The 15,670-nt window shown below is 43.9% G+C and overlaps 1 protein-coding gene across 1 annotated transcript; it reads right to left on the bottom strand.

Moving 5' to 3' along the window:
* Positions 1-12,019: 12,019 nt before the first annotated feature.
* Positions 12,020-13,922, bottom strand: LOC117398402 (fructose-bisphosphate aldolase B-like). The gene is made up of 2 exons (XM_033997400.3): positions 13,457-13,922; positions 12,020-12,147 (listed from the first exon to the last, which is right to left on the bottom strand). The coding sequence occupies exons 1-2, from the start codon at positions 13,616-13,618 to the stop codon at positions 12,052-12,054; spliced, it is 258 nt and encodes an 85-aa protein (XP_033853291.1). The 5' UTR covers positions 13,619-13,922; the 3' UTR covers positions 12,020-12,051.
* Positions 13,923-15,670: the final 1,748 nt, after the last annotated feature.

Here is a 15,670-nt window from a genome sequence, read left to right as displayed (position 1 = left end):
TCACTTGATGCGCACTATATCCAGATTGAGCTGCGTTTCCCTGCTGCTTTGCAGTTTTCTGATCGAAATGTTTCTGCCAAAGCTCCGTTGCTAGCATGATAAGAGATCTCTCCTACTGATATTTTCCCCGGTGCATTCATTGTACAAAACGAAGGAATTGATGGCTGCCATGTCCAGCACATTGTAAGAACAGCACCTGGACACCGGTGATTGCTTTCACCGAGTACTACGTTTTGCGCAGACGGTGGAAACGCTCTTCTTCTTCGTTTACTATACAGCAGACTATGCTCACGTAGACAGCCAGACGGCAGTTCTGCAAGGAATTGATATTGTAACGAATGAAATCCAGTCGGGTATTCCGGTAACAAAGGCTCGGTTTAATATCCCAGTGAGCAATTCAATAAAATAAACGTAACCAACAATAACGAACACAGGTTAAATGAAAGAGTTGAACAAACAGTCAGGTAACACACACAAAGGGAACAGTCCCTGCGTGTCTCCTCGAGTCCTCTCCAGCCCCGCCTCTGCCCTTCCGCTCCGAAACTTCCCCCGATCACAGGCATGCATTCCCGTTGTCTGCCTCGTCGTTACAATATATAGAAATATGGATAACACATATCTAGACGTCAAGAGCAATATTCTATTCAAATACACACTGCTGTAAACTCAGCGTAGCTACAGATAACAAACTGGCTTGTATAAATATAAAAATAGCGCATTGTAGGTTATATTAATAATAAAAGCATGTGTTGTAACAAGCCGTCAAAATGACTACTTTTGGCGGTTCTAGGTAGAAGTGCTCATAACTTTTATTTATTTTTGCAATTCTGACTTTCAAACGTCGTCAGAATATTTAATACATGTATTTAGGAAAAGTCAAGAACAGACAACCGTGGATAACACACGCAGAGTAATTTAAATTTTAAAAGTGAAAACCGTCAAAATGACTACCGTGGTGGTTCTGGTGTTAAAATGAATAGAGCAGGTGTTCGTTTTTTTCCACGAGGATACTTTTAACATTATAGCAGAGAAGCTGGTCAGCTGGTATTTATTTAACTGAAATAACCAGCTAATGAAAGATACATTTGCAAAGTGCCCCCCCCCCCCCCCCCACCCGATTTTTAAACACACTGTATTTGTGTGACTTGTAAAGCTCATGTATTAAACATATTGGTATTACGATTGTGTTCTGGTTTAAAAATAAGTGCGTTTTTTTTTTTTTGCCTGCTGTTCAGTTACAACAGCGTTTAAAAAAAAATCTGTTTACAAAACATTTCTATACAGCACGAGATCACGATCATTTTTTTCAGATAACACTATGTAACACAATTTTTGTTCCTGGGTAGTAAGAGTTATTTCCTAATTGCTTATGCCTCAAAAGTATAGAAAATGGCTATTATTCCCCACAAACTTTGCTTTTGTGACCAGGACAGTGATATTTTGAAATTGACCTATTTCCAATGAGAAAACGGGCGAATTTGTGTCTTTTCGTTCACATAAAGTCAGAAAAAAACAACATATGAATCCAAATTAACATGTATTTATACTAAAGTAATACAAAAATGACTACAAAAGATTTAGAAGTGAGTAGTTTTTCGAGATTTACGATTATACTGTAAATCACTTTCACGAATCAGCCCCCAAATGTAGTCTCCCATCATGTTCTAGTTATACTGTCCTTGGTAGCGGCGTTCAAAGTCCAGTATATCCTGGTGGAAGCGCTCGCCTTGCTCCTCCGAGTACGCTTCCATGTTCTCCTTGAATTTATCAAGATGAGCATCAAGGATATGGACTTTGAGGGACATCCTACAGCCCATTGTGCCGTAGTTCTTCACCAGAGTCTCAACCAGCTCCACATAGTTTTCGGCCTTGTGATTGCCCAGGAAGCCCCGAACCACTGCGACAAAGCTGTTCCAAGCCGCTTTCTCCTTACTAGTGAGCTTCTTGGGGAATTCATTGCACTGCAGGATCTTCTTTATCTGTGGTCCGACGAAGACACCGGCTTTGACCTTTGCCTCAGACAGCTTAGGGAAGAAGTCTTGAAGGTACTTGAAGGCTGCCGACTCCTTATCTAGAGCTCTGACAAACTGTTTCATAAGGCCCAATTTGATGTGCAGTCGTGGCATCAGCACCTTCCGGGGGTCCACCAGTGGCTCCCACTTGACGTTGTTCCTCCCCACAGAGAACTCGGTCCGCTGTGGCCAGTCCCGCCTGTGGTAGTGCGCCTTGGTGTCCCTGCTGTCCCAAAGGCAAAGATAGCAGGGAAACTTGGTAAAACTGCCTTGGAGACCCATCAGGAATGCCACCATTTTGAAGTCTCCTATGACCTTGATGCCATCTCAGAAAAATGTATCCACTTAGGCAGCTGGAACTAAACTGAACTGGTGGGCTTAAGGCCCCTGTATTTATACTACTATTTATATTACTGGAAAGTTCTAGAAAGTTCTAGAAGTTACTCCAAGTTTACTCAGCACTGAATCTATCTGGAATGTTCTGGAAAATAGGTAAATTTCAAAATATCACTGTCCTGGTCACAAAAGCAAAGTTTGTGGGGAATAATAGCCATTTTCTATACTTTTGAGGCATAAGCAATTAGGAAATAACACTTACTACCCAGGAACCAAAAAAAAAAAAAAATTGTTACACGGTGTAATGAGTGTGTTTCAGTATGTCTACAGTTCTGTATATGCCTGCATGTCCACAAGGTTATTTCAATTAAATAAACAACATTAGGGCAGAGATTACAGTCATATTTTCTTATACTTAGTGTGTGTGTGCCCACGTGCCCATGTTTGTTTTTTCCCCAGCGTTTATGCAGCTGCAACAGTTCTTCAAAAAATGTTTTCTTAGTTTAGAGTATGTGTCCTTTTATACTGTAGTGTGAGGCACATACCTGTTATATTTAAAAGACAAAAACATAATTACACAAGTACACGGCAGGCTTAGTTCATCAGTGCTGCCTGCTTCACGTCTTTACGGTGTCTGACAGCACGAATGTCAGAGAGCACTGCAGTTCTAAAGGGACAGCCAGAGCGTGATGCGCTTTTGAAGTTCTGCTCATTGTAGTTTTATTTATTATTATTTTTATTTATTTACTAGCTCGACAGAACTACAACACGCATGTTTCCCTGCGGTTGCCTGGCTACACTTGTATGTCCACGTGGTTATTTGAAGTAAACAAAGAACATTACAGCAGAACAAGCTGATCGGCTCCTCTTACAAAGGGGTTTATGTAAATAAAAAGGTTGAACAAAACAGAAAAACGTAAATAGACGAACAAGACAGACAGACAGACAGACAGACGGTGGACGAACACTAAACAAGTACGGTGCTGGTGCTTCCAGCACTCGGAGCAATTATTTATTTTCGTACTTTTTTTTTATTCTCATCTCCATACCCGTTCTCCACTCACAGTGTAGGAGAAAGTGCATCTCTGTCTCGACCTCTCCTGTCTCACAGTGACCACAGAGCCTGTTCTCTCTGGGTAGCCAGGTCTGCCTGTGTCGGCCTTTTTCAATGGCCAGGCTGTGGTCACTGAGCCTGTACTTGGTCAGGATCTGCCTCTGCTTTGTACCTCTGACAGTGAAGAGATACCCTCCAGAGTAAAGTCTCTTTTTAGGGCTTGATAGCAATCCAGTTTATTTGGGGTTTTTGTTTCTTTGTCCCAATGTTCCAGATGGGAGTTTTTGATTTGTGTTACAGTTTGGTTGACTCTGATTGGCAGTGCTGTAGCAGAGCTGTCCTGAAGCTGGTTAGTGTTAGTGTGGGTTAGTGTGGTGAGCTTCAGGACCAGCTGGCTGAGGAGACTCTTTTCTGGTCTGAGCTCTTGGGTTAGAAGGGCCTTGTACTGGAGGGAGTCTGGCTCACTTCTGTTTAGATGCATCCAGAATTGTAGTGCTCTTTTTTGCATGCTGGTGAGCAGTGGGCAGCAGCCTAATTCAGCCCTGTATGCATGGTTTGGTGTTTTCTGCTCTGCCTGTAATATGTTTTTGCAGAATTCAGCATGCAGGGTTTCTACTGGATGTTTATCCCATTTTATATAATCTTGTTGACTGACTGGACTCCATACCTCACTTCCATATAGCACAATGGGATGGATAACTCTTGCCAGATTCTGACAGGTAGATTTATTTTATAAAGCCTCCTTTTGATGGCATAAAAAGCTCTGCAGGCTTTTTCTTTTAGTGCATTCACTGCCAGGTTAAAGCTCCCTGACGCACTGATGGTCAGGCCTAGGTATGTATATTGTGTGGTGTGTTTTAGGGTGGTGTTGTGTAGAGTGAAGTGGGACCTGCTTCTTTGAGATCTGCCCTTTTAAGATCATAATTCTTGTTTTTTTCATGTTTCCTGTCAGGGCCCAGGTGCGACAGTACTGCTCTAGCAGTGACAGGCTCTGCTGCAGCCCCTGCTCTGTGGGCGACAGCAGGATCAGGTCATCTGTGTAGAGCAGGAATTAAATTTCTTTGTCGTGTAGAGTGAGGCCAGGGGCTGCAGACTGCTCCAACACCGCTGCTAATTCACTGATGTAAATAGTGGGATATAAGCCCTTGGTTCCAGATGTCAGGGAAGCAGCCTTCCTGTAGTACCAGGTTGAATAATTTAAGCAGGGCCTCCTGCAGCTTAGGGCTGCTGTGTTTGAGCATCTCGGTACTGATGCCTTCGGGCCACAGGCTTTCCTGGGTTTGAGTCCCTGGAGCTTCTCTGCTAGCTCCTGCGGGGAGATTGGGAAGTCCAGTGGATTTTGGTTGTCTTTAATAAATAGTTCTAATGATTTAAGTTTTTCCCAAATTAAATTTTGCTCTCTTGTAAAACCCTCTTGTAGGATTTCTTTGTAAACATTTTCAAAACAGTTTTTTCCAAATAGTTCCATTTTGTATTGTCAGTTCTTGTTTCTGTGTGGCGTTCATATTGTTCCACATTCCCAGAACTGATTTTGGTTAATAGATTCCTCAGTGTCTGTGAGGGTTGTGTTCATGTGTTTCTCTTTGTTCTGTTTCAGGGTGTGTTTGTGTTGCTTTAGGGTCTCGCACAGGGTTTCCCCTGGGTTCTAGATTTTTGTAGTCACTAGTGACTAATCCTTTCTAAAAACATTAGTCACTCCAGATATTCAGTAGTCACTACTGGCGCACAGCTCAAGTCTTCAAGGGTGTTATGAATCCTGTTTTTATTTTATACCTTAAATCACTGTATTGACCAAAACAATTATTTAATTTAAACCGTTTTAATAATGCTCTATAGTTTAAATAAATTGGTAAATGTACAGCTGTAAAGTTTTAGAACATTAAAATTCAAGAACCAGATTTTTTTGCCCTGAAAAGCTACATACAGACACAGAATGCATTATGAATACCATGTATGTCTTTTTACAATAAAAAGAAGAAAAAAAACAGTGTTAGAATATTATATACAACCCATGGAAACAGAGTTTTGCAATAATGCTGAAACTTTGCTGCTTGTTTTCTTTTTTGTTATCTGACGCTTGTGAGCTTTGTTTGTTCTTTTTTTCTGGTGTTCCGAATCCAAGTCTTCATTTTCTACAACTTGTTGTTCTGTTTGTTCTATTTCACTCTTGCTGAAAAAACGAGTGGATTTTCTTCTGCGACATTTTACAGTATTGGCTAACAGTTTTGTTTTTTAATTCGCGCGCACAAGTTTACCGCAATCATGTATTTATATTGATGATAGTTATAGAAAAGAAGGCAAAGAAAAGTTCACTATCCACGCATCTCTACAGCTGACCTCAATACGAAAACATATTACTGGCATTTTTTAATTATTGGTGACTAAAACGTACAGTACTGATGCTAATTAAAAAACAACAATAAAACGCTTACCTAGTATCAGTGTGATGGATGTCCCTGCTTGTTACCACACAAATCACTGATAATGGCAGGGAAATTGGAGAGAGCTTCAGTCGCAAGACATTTTTGGCGTTTTTAATCTTTGATGGTATTTCGCCTTGATCGCCATTTGCTAGTAATGTACTAGTATTGAGCAAACAATCCACATGTTTTCACTGGATTGAAAGCTAAAACTACTCTCACACCAGACGTAACGGCTTGTCAAACTAGACCGCATGACAATACTTTGGTTTCTGATTGGCCATACATTCTGTATTTTGAAATGTAGTACTTAAGTTACAATAAACTTTAATCGGGTCATTGAAAAGAATAAAATATCGACTTGCAGGCATGAACGCACACAGGAAATAAAATGAGTTAAAGACTAGGCTTAGTTTTTTAAAATGTCTTTTTTTGTATCCCAGACAAACTGCAGTAACCGCCCAACTGTTTATATTACATTTAAACAACAGGGCTTATTTAAAATGTACATATTTAATATGTAAATTAGCCATGTGTGCACTGAACGCTGTCACAGCGCGTCAGTCTGGTGTTAGCGATTAAACGCTGATTACGTGACAAAAGTTTGCAATAGATTGGCAAGTGGTACTAAATAAAATGCGTTGTCTGCCATTTCAGAATTTTTCTCGAGTACCCCAGTTTGAAAACTGCTAGAAAAAACCACATTACCAACAGATACAGTTTAATAGTAGTAGTATTTAAATGCCGTTGTCCTCACTGGTAAATTCTTCCAGCTTCCCCTTTTATTTTGACAATTTCCATATAAAAAATGACATTTTTATCTTGACATTTTCATTCTTAGCCACCAAGTAAATATTTTGGACAGTTTTCAAAACAATTGTTGCTTTATTTTTACACGTTGGTGTTGTTGATAATATGATAAACGCGTATATCTGCTTCAGGTTAAACGATGGCCCGTGTTACACAGAACACTACAAATAAAATGTCAAATATACACTATGTATTTCGTTGGTTTTGTGGATTTGCTATGTTTTTAACTTATTTTAATACTGCACATAATTATATAGTTTAGAAAATGATACTTACCAAAACCATGCTGCAAGTGAACTGTATTACATAAGAATTTCCTTTATTCCGATTCCAGTGGAGTTTTCTCAATGCAAGATGTATTGTAAGCATATATACAGTGCCGTATAAAACCACATACACTGTATATATACAATTTTATCATGCTCGATACGCCTACTGGTGAAATGGTCAAGAGACAGTTGGTGCTTAACACATACGGAATAATTTTGGCCCTGAATTTTAGCATTTTTGGTCATAGAAAAGACACATTTCACATATTTTATAACGTTACCGTAGGCTACTTTTTTCTTTTTTTAGGTAATGATGCGTTTTCGTTTCACAAATCTTCTGCAGACAGTATTTTTAAGCACAACTATAATAACCTATATTTCAACAGTCACTGCCGAAGCTTATTACTTATTCTTCCAGAAGTAATGGTCGGGTGTAACGGATACGAGGTTATATTTCCGCCGGGCCATGTTGTTAGCAAGCCTGATGTTGTTGTCCATGCTTTACTGTGAAAGTTTCTGCCTGTGTAACCAGGGCGGGTGTGCGCGCATTCTACTGGACTGGAGAATAAAAGCACGGGAGTTTAATTATGAAAACGCAAGTGTAAAGAAACAAGTAAAAAAGATTAGCCTGTCGTCAGACATGTCATGGTAATACAACATGCATTCATTTACTGCGTATCGGTATTGATTGCGTCTGGTCAGGGAAGGGGGACACACGAGCGCGTTAAGAGAATTTCAGCGGGACATTTTTTATTTCAGCGGGGCATTGGCGCAATGGCGCGAACACTGCGGATGCAAAGGTTTGAGCAGAACTCTGTAATCGTGAAAGCGCAGCGGCAGAAGCTGTCAGGTTGCAAAGAATAATGCGAGGCTGAACGCTACAGCAGCACCGAGTACAGCCTCATAAAGCGGTCTGGGTTACCATGGTAACTGACACGCAATATGAAACTGAGGCGCTGAATGGCTGACTGCATTTACGTCGCTTACCACGGGATGAGAACGTTGCAGAGTCAATGAATCGATGAGGCCGAGGCGCTGATCTGATCAGCAGCAGTGACTCTATGGTTTAGCGATCCCTTCTTTTAAAGAACGAGACGTTGTGTGTGACTTTAACAAAAGGGATTTTTTTATAGTACAAACAGAAACGATCGTCACTAGTGACGATTCCACATTTTTTTTTGTCGTCACTTTCAAAAAACATTCGCAAATTACGAGAGTGACGAGCGACAGCGAAACCCCTGGTTCTGTGTGCTGGGCAGGGAGGGGTTCACCTCGGGGAGACGCTACTGGCAGGTGCAGGTGGGGGGGAATACACGGTGGAGATTAGGAGTCAGCAGAGAGTCTGCCGAGAGGAAGGGGGAGTTCAGCATGACCCCCCAGCAGGGTTACTGGACTGTGCAGTGGAGTGGAGGTGGGTTCAATGCTCTCACTGACACCCGGACCCCCCTCCCCTGGAGCCTGAAGCCCCAGAAGCTGGGGGTGTATCTGGATTATGAGGAAGGGCAGCTCTCCTTTTACAATGTGGAGACCAGATCTCACATCTACACTTTCACTGACATGGAGTTCAATCCCAATGAGAAACTCCATCCACTCTTCTGGACTGAGGACACTTATACAGACCTTGTGCTGGAGTCCCCTGACCCTGACCCTGTCAGCGCTGCAGATTAAACACACATTGCTGTCTGAACCAGGAAACTATTCAAACAGCTCAGACAATCTCCTCTTCACTTTCACTGACACTCTCTCTGCACTCTTCTGGGCTGATGAGAAGAAATCCTCTCTCTTCCACCCTCTTACCCTGAGCCCCTCCTCTTTATTTCTCTACACCCCCTTTCCTACTCTCCCTTCCTGTCTCCCTCTCTCTTTCCCCTCCACCTCTCCATCTCCAGATCCCTCTTTCTCTCCTCTTCTGCTCTCCTCTCTGCTTCCCCTATGGGTCTCCTCTCTCTTTATCTTTCCCGGCCCGCTGATGTTAATCCCATCCCTTTCCCACTCTCCCTCTCTCCACCCTGCCCTCTATACTCTCCCTCTCTCTCCACCCTGCCTTCTCTCCTCTCCCTCTCTCCACCCTGCCCTCTCTACTCTCCCTCTCTCCACCGTCCCTTTCCCACTCTCCCTCTCCCCCTCCCTGCCTTCTCTACTCTCCCTCTCTCCTCCATCCACTCTACTCTCCCTCTCTCCTCCCTGCCTTCTCTACTCTCCCTCTCTCCTCCATCCTCTCTACTCTCCCTCTCTCCACCCTGCCTTCTCTACTCTCCGTCTCTCCTCCATCCTCTCTACTCTCCCTCTCTCCTCCATCCTCTCTACTCTCCCTCTCTCCTCCCTGCCTTCTCTACTCTCCCTCTCTCCTCCATCCTCTCTACTCTCCCTCTCTCCACCCTGCCTTCTCTACTCTCCCTCTCTCCTCCATCCTCTCTACTCTCCCTCTCTCCACCCTGCCTTCTCTACTCTCCCTCTCTCCTCCATCCTCTCTACTCTCCCTCTCTCCTCCATCCTCTCTACTCTCCCTCTCTCCACCCTGCCCTCTCTACTCTCCCTCTCTCCACCCTGCCTTCTCTACTCTCCCTCTCTCCACCCTGCCTTCTCTACTCTCCCTCTCTCCTCCATCTTCTCTACTCTCCCTCTCTCCACCCTGCCCTCTCTACTCTCCTCCATCCTCTCTACTCTCCCTCTCTCTACCATCTTCTCTACTCTCCCTCTCTCCACCCTGCCTTCTCTACTCTCCCTCTCTCCACCCTGCCTTCTCTACTCTCCCTCTCTCCTCTATCCTCTCTACTCTCCCTCTCTCTACCATCCTCTCTCCTCTCCCTCTCTCCTCCCTGCCTTCTCTACTCTCCCTCTCTCCTCCATCCTCTCTACTCTCCCTCTCTCCTCCATCCTCTCTACTCTCTCTCCTCCATCCTCTCTACTCTCCCTCTCTCCACCCTGCCTTCTCTACTTTCCCTCTCTCCTCCATCCTCTCTACTCTCCCTCTCTCCTCCTCCCTCTCTGTCTCTCCTCTCCCTCTCTCCTCCCTGCACTCTCTCCTCCCTCTCTCCTCTCCCTCTCCTCCCTCTCTCCACCCTCTCCCCTCTCTCCTCCCTCTCCCTCTCCTTCCTCTCTCCTCCCTCTCCCTCTCTCCTCCATGCCCCCTCTAATTTTGTACTGTGATATTTTGTAACAACTGTAAGTCGCCCTGGATAAGGCCATCTGCTAAGAAATAAATAATGATAAAAGACTTTCTACACAATAGATGAATGCATTATTTTCCATGTAATCAATATTTACACTGAAGCTGAGATGTTCCCTGAATATTATTCATTGCTAAACTTAGTGAATTGATTTCTGCTATCTTGATATGAATCTTCTGTTCTGTTTTTGTAGCGCATCTATTTTCTATCTTTCTTGATATAAATGTATAAAAGATATAACGGTGTTGTGTGATTTACTGCTCAATTGTTTACCTCGGCAATCTTGAACTCGTAAAAAGAAAGACATTCATGACAGCAGAGTGCTGATTAAATTAGACCATTACACATATGAATGAATTGTATCTTTAAATTGGACATTTTAATTGTGATTCTTCCTACATAACTCTCAACAATAACAAGCCTGTTGGGTCCATGAGCAGATTCTTCACAGAGACAGTTGGGGCTGGTCTACAGATCCACACCGCTGAGGAGAGAGGGGAGGGGGAGAGGGAGGGAGGGGGAGACAGCTGGGGCTGTACTACAGATCCACACCGCTGGGGAGAGAGGGGAGGGGGAGAGGGAGGGAGGGGGAGACAGCTGGGGCTGTACTACAGATCCACACCGCTGAGGGGAGAGGGGAGAGGGGAGGGGGAGGGGGAGGGGGAGACAGCTGGGGCTGTACTACAGATCCACACCGCTGAGGAGAGAGGGGAGGGGGGAGGGGGAGACAGCTGGGGCTGTACTACAGATCCACACCGCTGTTGAGAGAGGATTTTTTTAGTATGTCTAAGCTTGTCTGTTTAATAGTAATGGATGATATCTCTACTTTGTTTGAAACTCAGAGTGGGGATCTGCAGAGGATTGCAGGCCCTGTACACACTCCAGTTAGTTTACATATCCCCACCTCCTCCTCAAAGCACAGAGTTACTTCCAGTCTGATTTAGAAATACTAAAAGAAACATAACAGATTCAGTTCAGATGTGTTTAAATTGTCATTTTTATTCAGCATACATGGTAAATATGTTCACCTTGTATTTAAAACATCCAGGAGATTTTACAAAAAAAAACCCTCAAAATATAATCCATTTGTGCCCATTGTTTTTGATTTTATTTTAGTTTCTATGATGAGGGTTACACAGACCACTGAAACCAATTTCAGTTCTTATTAAAATAATTCTACTGCAGCTCAAAAAAGAATTCCTGCAGTGTTACCGGCCCATCACTTCCATTCGCTCCACAGCTCTCACATGTGCAGCTTTTGAAAGATGTTGCAGCAAAACATGGATTCTCATTTGAACACCTCTGGTGCTACCCTGGGGTAATCTCTGTTTGCACAAGCCAGGCTTTCAAAAGCTTACTAGAACGGAAACTTTTCATTTTACAACGCGATATGTGCTACAGTGCTACACCCGGTTAAAGAAATCTCCGTTTGCAAGCCATGGTTTCAGTTAGGGTTGCACTTCCTTTTTCACCGGGAGGGTGAAATTGTCCCCGCCCCTTCTCTGGCTTCTTTCCTGTCATTAACCAATCAGCTGCTGCTCCCCCTGCTGACTGGCATGCCGTCAGCCAGTAACATGACCCAGAAGACACTGCAGAGGTGAAGTGAGGCGGGGAGTCCAGCAGCCTTCCCGAGTGCGAGGCACAGAAACAGAACTTCCTTTAATCCAGTGATCATGTCAAATCCAGGTCTGCGAGAACATCTTTCAAGAACTGGACATCTGAGAGCTAATGCAACTTCCAAGCAGGTCATCATTATGACATTATTTTGTTAAGCTTTAAATCACTTAAAGAAAAATCATGAATTTCCACACACTTTAATTTTCCAACAGTGTAGATTTTTATTTAAAGCTATTTAAAGACGTCTTCACATTTTTTTTTTTTTAATTTGTAAAAATCATCTTTTGGAAAGTAAAATTCAGATTGCAAAAGCAGTGGGTCAGGTGTGAGGTTTACTGGTCCCAGTTTAATGAGCGCACTGGTCTAGTAGACGTAACTGGCAGTGAAGAGAGACTGGGAGGCAGCCTTGTCTTTCTGTCCGCTCTGAATGTAAGATCCAGTCGACGCCAATCCGTTAATCTGAAGAAAAAAATAATAAACCAATCAGTAACACACACAGAAAGACAGACAGACACTGACAGGGTGAAAAACCCTCATCTGTAAACAAGGGTTTATTTTTGTGATGTATTTTGTGTCCAGGACTTGTTTTGTACCGGTGTCACAGAATATCTGTTCCTCCAGCAAACAAATATTAACTCCCCCCCAGGACCCAATATTTCACCTTTCGAATATTTGTTCCCCCCTTATTTTCTTTCTAACAGCCATCCTTCTTTGCATAGAAGTCTATATCCCTGCACTTTCAACTAAACCCTAACCCTAAACTTGTAGCCCCCAGTCCCCTCGGACAGGTACTCGTTTCCCTTCACTCACATTCTGCAGTATAAATGCGCACAATTATTGCACCAGCTCCATCAACAGCAGCATTCTCTTTACTTTCCTATTTAACTGTGAGCCGTGATTGGAGCTCCACTGGATTATTCCATTTTAAATGAGGCAGGGGTGTATGCGAGGCTGTAATGAGCCTGTATCTTCAGTGGGTTCAATAAAAGTGCTTAGCAGCTTCACTATTGCAACATCTGCCTTTGCCTGATCGCTTGAGCCTCACCTTGACACAGACAGACAGAGAGAGAGAGAGAGAGAGAGAGAGAGAGAGAGAGGAGAGAGAGAGGAGAGAGGAGAGAGAGAGAGAGAGAGAGAGAGAGAGAGAGAGAGAGAGAGAGAGAGAGAGAGAGAGAGACACAGAGGCAGAGATGGACACGCACACACAGACACAGAGATAGACACACACCAGTTAAATTCAACAGCAATGTACAAAACTGACTGAAGACACCTCCAATGGCATTGCATGGACGTGGTACATGAGTTCTGCAAAGCCAATCATTCAGATGTATGTATTTAACCGGGACAGAGCCTTTGAGAGAGACATCTCATTCACAAGGGGGGTCCCTGACAAGAAACAACAATTATAAAAATTACCAGAGAGAGAGAGAGAGAGAGAGAGGATGAGAGAGAGAGAGAGAGAGAGAGAGAGAGAGAGAGAGAGAGAGAGAGAGAGAGAGAGAGAGAGAACCAACAAGTCAAACTGCTCCAGTGTTCATGGTGCTGGTCACAGTCGGTATTTACAGGGTCTGCAGCCCTGCTCAGATTAGAACACATCTTTCTGAGCGATTTAAAAAGGGATTGTGAAGAGGCTGTTTTTATGTTTGAAGGCAAGGAGTTCCTAGGAGGAGATGCCCGATATACAAACAGCATCTCTGCTCATACTGGAGCTCAATTTAAGGATTTCGTCTCCTTTACAGACCGGCGCTTTTTGAATGCCCCTCTGTACCTTGGCTCTTTCACTGAAGGCCACTTGCGCAGCCTGGAGGTCTCCTGGCTTGCCTGCCCAGGCGGAGAGCGTGGAGGCCTGCAGGGCTCTCCCGTAGGAGAAGGTGCTTCCAGGGTTTGGGCGGGGGGCACTGGTTAATGGCGTTGAGATTGAGAGAGGCATCCTCCTCGCTCTGACCCCCGGAGAGGAAGCAGATACCTGGGAGGGAGGGAGAGACAGAATGTGAGAGAGCAGAGATACAGCATTTGTATTGAGTGTTTAATATGCTTTCCCAGACCTCTCTGTGCTTTACAATGCTTCCCTATGCTTTACCAGACCTCTCTGTGCTTTACAATGCTTCTCCATGCTTTCCCAGACCTCTCTGTGCTTTACAATGCTTCCCTATGCTTTCCCAGACCTATCTGTGCTTTACAATGCTTCCATATGCTTTACCAGACCTCTCTGTGCTTTATAATGCTTCCCTATGCTTTCCCAGACCTCTCTGTGCGTTACAATGCTTCCCTATGCTTTCCCAGACCTCTCTGTGCTTTACAATGCTTCCCTATGCTTTCCCAGACCTCTCTGTGCTTTACAATGCTTCCCCATGCTTTCCCAGACCTCTCTGTGCTTTACAATGCTTCCCTATGCTTTCCCAGACCTCTCTGTGCTTTACAATGCTTCGCTATGCTTTACCAGACCTCTCTGTGCTTTATAATGCTTCCCTGTGCTTTTCCAGACCTCTCTGTGCTTTACAATGCTTCCCTGTGCTTTCCCAGACCTCTCTGTGCTTTACAATGCTTCCCTATGCTTTCCCAGACCTCTGTGTGCTTTACAATGCTTCCCTATGCTTTACCACACACCTCTGTGCTTTACAATGCTTCCCTATGCTTTACCAGACCTCTCTGTGCTTTACAATGCTTCCCTATGCTTTACCACACCTCTCTGTGCTTTACAATGCTTTCCTATGCTTTACCAGACCTCTCTGTGCTTTACAATGCTTCCCTATGCTTTACCAGACCTCTCTGTGCTTTACAATGCTTCCCTATGCTTTACCACACCTCTCTGTGCTTTACAATGCTTCCCTATGCTTTACCACACCTCTCTGTGCTTTACAATGCTTCCCTATGCTTTACCAGACCTCTATGTGCTTTACAATGCTTCCCTGTGCTTTCCCAGACCTCTCTGTGCTTTACAATGCTTCCCTATGCTTTACCAGACCTCTCTGTGCTTTACAATGCTTCCCTATGCTGTCCCAGACCTCTCTGTGCATTACAATGCTTCCCTATGCTTTACCAGACCTCTCTGTGCTTTACAATGCTTCCCTATGATTTACCACACCTCTTTGTGCTTTACAATACTTCCATATGCTTTACCAGACCTCTCTGTGCTTTACAATGCTTCCCTATGCTTTACCAGACCTCTCTGTGCTTTACAATGCTTCCCTATGCTTTACCAGACCTCTCTGTGCTTTACAATGCTTCCCTATGCTTTACCACACCTCTCTGTGCTTTACAATGCTTCCCTATGCTTTACCACACCTCTCTGTGCTTTACAATGCTTCCCTATGCTTTACCACACCTCTCTGTGCTTTACAATGCTTCCCTATGCTTTACCACACCTCTCTGTGCTTTACAATGCTTCCCTATGCTTTACCACAGCTCTCTGTGCTTTACAATGCTTCCCTATGCTTTCCCAGACCTCTCTGTGCTTTACAATGCTTCCATATGCTTTACCAGACCTCTCTGTGCTTTATAATGCTTCCCTATGCTTTCCCAGACCTCTCTGTGCGTTACAATGCTTCCCTATGCTTTCCCAGACCTCTCTGTGCTTTACAATGCTTCCCTATGCTTTCCCAGACCTCTCTGTGCTTTACAATGCTTCCCCATGCTTTCCCAGACCTCTCTGTGCTTTACAATGCTTCCCTATGCTTTCCCAGACCTCTCTGTGCTTTACAATGCTTCGCTATGCTTTACCAGACCTCTCTGTGCTTTATAATGCTTCCCTGTGCTTTTCCAGACCTCTCTGTGCTTTACAATGCTTCCCTGTGCTTTCCCAGACCTCTCTGTGCTTTACAATGCTTCCCTATGCTTTCCCAGACCTCTGTGTGCTTTACAATGCTTCCCTATGCTTTACCACACACCTCTGTGCTTTACAATGCTTCCCTATGCTTTACCAGACCTCTCTGTGCTTTACAATGCTTCCCTATGCTTTACCACACGTCTCTGTGCTTTACAA

This window comes from Acipenser ruthenus, chromosome 23 (genome assembly GCF_902713425.1).
Source record: "Acipenser ruthenus chromosome 23, fAciRut3.2 maternal haplotype, whole genome shotgun sequence".
In the NCBI taxonomy this organism is placed as follows: Eukaryota; Metazoa; Chordata; class Actinopteri; order Acipenseriformes; family Acipenseridae; genus Acipenser; species Acipenser ruthenus.
Note: the sequence above shows the minus strand (reverse complement) of the source record. Positions and strands in the feature narration are given on the sequence as shown.

Coding starts and splice junctions, on each gene's coding strand:
- LOC117398402 (XM_033997400.3), bottom strand. CDS start 13,618: ATGCCTCTCTCAATCTCAACGCCATTAACCAGTGCCCCCCGCCCAAAC. Junction 12,148..13,456: donor CCTTCAGTGAAAGAGCCAAG/GTACAGAGGGGC, acceptor TTTTTTCTTCAG/ATTAACGGATTGGCGTCGAC.